The sequence below is a fragment of the Mirounga leonina genome, unplaced genomic scaffold (assembly GCF_011800145.1).
Source record: "Mirounga leonina isolate KUSES-001 unplaced genomic scaffold, KU_Mleo_1.0 Mir_168, whole genome shotgun sequence".
Classification (NCBI taxonomy): domain Eukaryota; kingdom Metazoa; phylum Chordata; class Mammalia; order Carnivora; family Phocidae; genus Mirounga; species Mirounga leonina.
Window position 1 is genome coordinate 7,562,061 of NW_023270426.1, and position 3,996 is coordinate 7,566,056.

Sequence of the window (3,996 nt, forward strand, 5' to 3'; positions counted from 1 at the left end):
CACTTCTTTTGTTTTCTATTCTGTTTCTCATGTTTTGTTTTTTTTTCTGCCTTCCCTTGGGTTACTTGAACATTTTTTTAGAATTCCATCTTGGTTTATCTACAGGACTTTTGAGGTTATTTAGTTGTGACGTTTATTAATGGTTACTGTAGGTATTATATGCACAAAACTTGTCACTGTCTATTGGTGTTGTAATCTTACCAGTTCAGATGAAGTAGGAAAACCTTGCTTCCTTTTATGTCCTTTGGCATCCCCTCATTCCTAATATATTATCTTGAATATACACATTTAGAACCACACTAAATAGTATTATTTTTGTTTGATTAAGCTTAGTTTGGAAAACTCAAGACAAGAAAGAAAGCCTATTACATGTATCCATATTTTGCTGCCCGTGTTCTCTCTTCCTTCCTGATGCTCCAAGTTTCCTTCTTTCATTGTTCTCTTTCTTTTTACAAAACTTTAATTATTCCTTTAGGGTATATCTGTTGGCAATAAAGTCTCAATTTCCCTTCATCTGAGAATGTCCTGATTCTACCTTCAGACCCTGACAATATTTTCACTGGGTACAGTATTTCGGATTGACCACTTTGTTGTTGTTGTTGTTGTTGTTTTTAATGAAGTTTTATTTTCCAAAATGTACAGTTGGTGGAATCTTGTTCATGCATCTTCACCAGCAGCTGGGGCATCTCCACCCTTGGTGTTTCTGGTGTAAATTACTTGAGCTCTGTGCTTTGAAACCAGTTTAATAAGTCCTTTACTAAGGAGCTCCTGAAGGGCTGCCCTGGCCAGGGAACCTCCAATCTTCAGGCTCTCAGAGACAACAGCTGGAGTAATAAGCTTATAGTTGGGAACTTCCTTACAGAGTTTGTCGTATGTCGCTTTGTCAAACAAGACCAGATTATTGAGCTTGTCCCGAACTTTGCCTTTGGACCACTTCTTCTTTTTGGCCTTGCCCCCAGGTTTGTTCCCTGGGTGTTTGCCTTTCTTGGACGACTTTCCGGCATCTTTCCTCTTCTTGTCATCCTTGGGCGGCACAGCGAAGCTGGGAGAGCGGCGTCCACCCCCGCAGCCTCGCTAAGACGTCAGACAAAAAGGAAGCAATGCTCCCTGGCCCGCCCAGAAACCTCCACCCGCAGCGAGCGCTTCCGGGGCAAGGGGCGGAGCCCGCAGAGGAAGGTCAGAGGCCCAGCCCCCTCGTCCGGCGGGGAGCGGGCCGCAGCGAGGGGGGCGTAGTCGTTACCGAGCCGTGCACCCCGAACCCTGCCCGCGACTTACTGGGCTTTGCCGCTAGTTGTGAGGCAGCCACACGTTGTATTCCCCAGCCCTGGAAACCAGTAAAGAGAGACAGAAAACAACCTGCCAGGCCCCGCAACGACCCCCGGCAGCCCCGCTGGGCGTGGTGCTTCACAACAATGTGATGCCCCCTCTTTCTGGGGTCCCATGGCTTCTTAGGAGAAAACTTGTTTCATTCTAATTGTTTTTCCCGGTGGGGGAGATGCTGCTTCCCCTGGCTGTTTCAAGATGTTTGTCTGCAGTTTCGGAAGTTTAGCTCTTTGTGCGCTGGTCTGGTTGCCTCAGGCGGTGGGAACGGCGCAGGGCCTGGGGGGGCTCCTGCGGCTCCCTCCCCTGCGCGACGGGGAGGCCCCAGGTCCTGCGCTGTCTTTGCACGGCTCCCTGCGTGCCCCTGGTCCTCGCAGGCTGGTCCGCAGCGCCCTGAGGGCGTCTTAAGGGTGCGCGGGTGTGTTACTGTTGGATAAAGCATGATTGTTCTGGAAGCCTCGCTAGGGTGGTGCCCTTTCAGCTGAGGCGCCGATCTGGTAGCTGAAGGGCTGAAGTTTGGAATTCGCCCTCTGGGAGAAATGCTGTGGAGAGATGTCTGTGATGCCTAGGTGATGGCTCCTGCCACCTGAACCTACAGGCTGTGATGAGAAGTGAAGAGCTGCGTCCTTTCTCCCCGGCGACTGTGGGTTTTGTTAACGCGGAGGGTATCTCCCATCTGGTGTTGGGCAGATCCCAGGAGCTTCCATCTAGTTTTCCTGCATTAACCTGTGTGAGCAGCTGTCAACTTACTGGAGGAAAGAAACTGCCCAGAAATTTGGAGATGCTTAAGTATTTTTAGACCAATTAGACTTATTTAACATAAATGCTGTTTTTATCAAAAGATTCCAATAAAATATTTTAAAGCAAAAAAAAAAAAAAAAGAAGTTTAATTATGTGTGTCTTGCCATGTATTTCTTTGGGATTGTCTTGCCTGGGCTTTGCTTCATGTATTAAACCTGTAGGGTTGTATCTTTTGACCAATTTGGGAAGTTTCAGTGATAATTTCTTTCTTTTCTTTTTTTTTTTTTTTTTAAAGATTTTATTTATTTATTTGCGAGAGAGAGAATGAGAGACAGAGAGCATGAGAGGGAGGAGGGTCAGAGGGAGAAGCAGACTCCCCGCCGAGCAGGGAGCCCGACGCGGGACTCGATCCCGGGACTCCAGGATCATGACCTGAGCCGGAGGCAGTCGCTTAACCGACTGAGCCACCCAGGCGCCCCCCCCTTTTTTTTTTTAAAGATTTTATTTATTTATTTGAGAGAGAGAGAATGAGAGACAGCATGAGAAGGAGGAAGGTCAGAGGGAGAAGCAGACTCCCCGCTGAGCAGGGAGCCCGATGCGGGACTCGATCCCGGGCCTTCAGGATCGTGACCTGAGCCGAAGGCAGTCGCTTAACCAACTGAGCCACCCAGGCGCCCTCAGTGATAATTTCTTTATACATTTTTCTAATCTTGCCTTCTTCCCCTCCCTTTCCGGAACTCTGATGAGATGAATGTTGGAAATTTTGGTACCACTCCATAAACTCCCTGAGGCTCTACTCATTTTCCCCTGAGCTTATTCTGTTCTATTCAGATTTAGTAATTTCTACTGTTCTATCTTCAAGTTCACTGATACTTTTCTTTGTCCTTACCAGTCTACTGTGCTTCCCTTCTGTTGAGCTTTTTTAGTGACCATATTTTTTAGTTGTAACATTTTCCTTTGAGTCTAGTTATATCTTGTATTTATTTGCTAGCACTTTATTTCTTTGGAGAGACCTTACATGTTTATACCTGTTTCAAGGTGTTCATCATTGCTTGTTGAAGCAGGGTTTTTTTGATGGTTGCTTTATCTAATTATTTGTCTAACAATTCTAAGATCTCTGTCCCTTCAATATTGTCATTTGTTGTTCATTTTTTTCAGTTTGAGATCTTTCTGTTTCTTGGCATAACAAGTTATTTTCTGTTGCATTTGGATATTTTCAGTATTATATTACACAACTCTGGATCTTATTTAAATTTTCTCTTTCAGTTGTCTTCCTATGGTGTCAGTCTGACAGGGGAAATGGACACACTGCCTCATTACTGCCAAGTAAGGGTAGAAATCCAGTTTCCGCACTCAATCTCCTTTGATCCTGGTGGGGAGAGCTCCCAGTTACTATTGGGTGAGTCTAGGAGTGTCAGTTACTCAGTAGGGCTCCACTCATGCCTCTCTAATTGAGAGGCATTGAAATGTGTCATTATTGCTCCCCACTTGGCTTCCACTGACATCATGGGGAAAGTGTGGTAGCCTTGTTCACCTTGGGAGAAGGTAAAAGTCCTGACTCTCCTCCTGTACAACCCTATGGCAAGAGGTAGGGTGCCTCATTACCACTGGGGAGAAGGTACAAATACAATGGTTCTTTGTGGTCTCCAGTGACTCCTGAAGTAAAAGGGGGCATCACTATTCCATCACCAGGGATAAAAGTCCACCTCCCTATTCCACCTTCTCTGATGTCACTCCAGTGGGAGTTTGGGTGCCTTGTAGCCATGCAAGTGTGGAAGTTGACACTGTCTGCTCAGTGTTTGGTAGGGATACCTGTGGTTTTCTGTGCTGTTCTTTGGAATAGAGCTATTATGGTTTAGAAGTTTTGTGTATTGTCACCTTTCTCCTTTCCTGGTTCTCTGCTAGAGAGAAGCAGTCTTTTATTCTGGCTTTTTA

The 3,996-nt window shown here is 46.0% G+C and overlaps 1 protein-coding gene across 1 annotated transcript; it reads right to left on the reverse strand.

The window, feature by feature from the left end:
- Positions 1–650: 650 nt before the first annotated feature.
- Positions 651–3,107, reverse strand: LOC118017086 (40S ribosomal protein S25-like). Its single transcript, XM_035015032.1, has 2 exons — positions 3,090–3,107; positions 651–1,074 (listed from the first exon to the last, which is right to left on the reverse strand). Exons 1-2 carry the CDS (start codon positions 3,105–3,107, stop codon positions 658–660), a joined length of 435 nt encoding a protein of 144 aa, XP_034870923.1. The 3' UTR covers positions 651–657.
- Between the last annotated feature and the right edge of the window lie 889 nt (positions 3,108–3,996).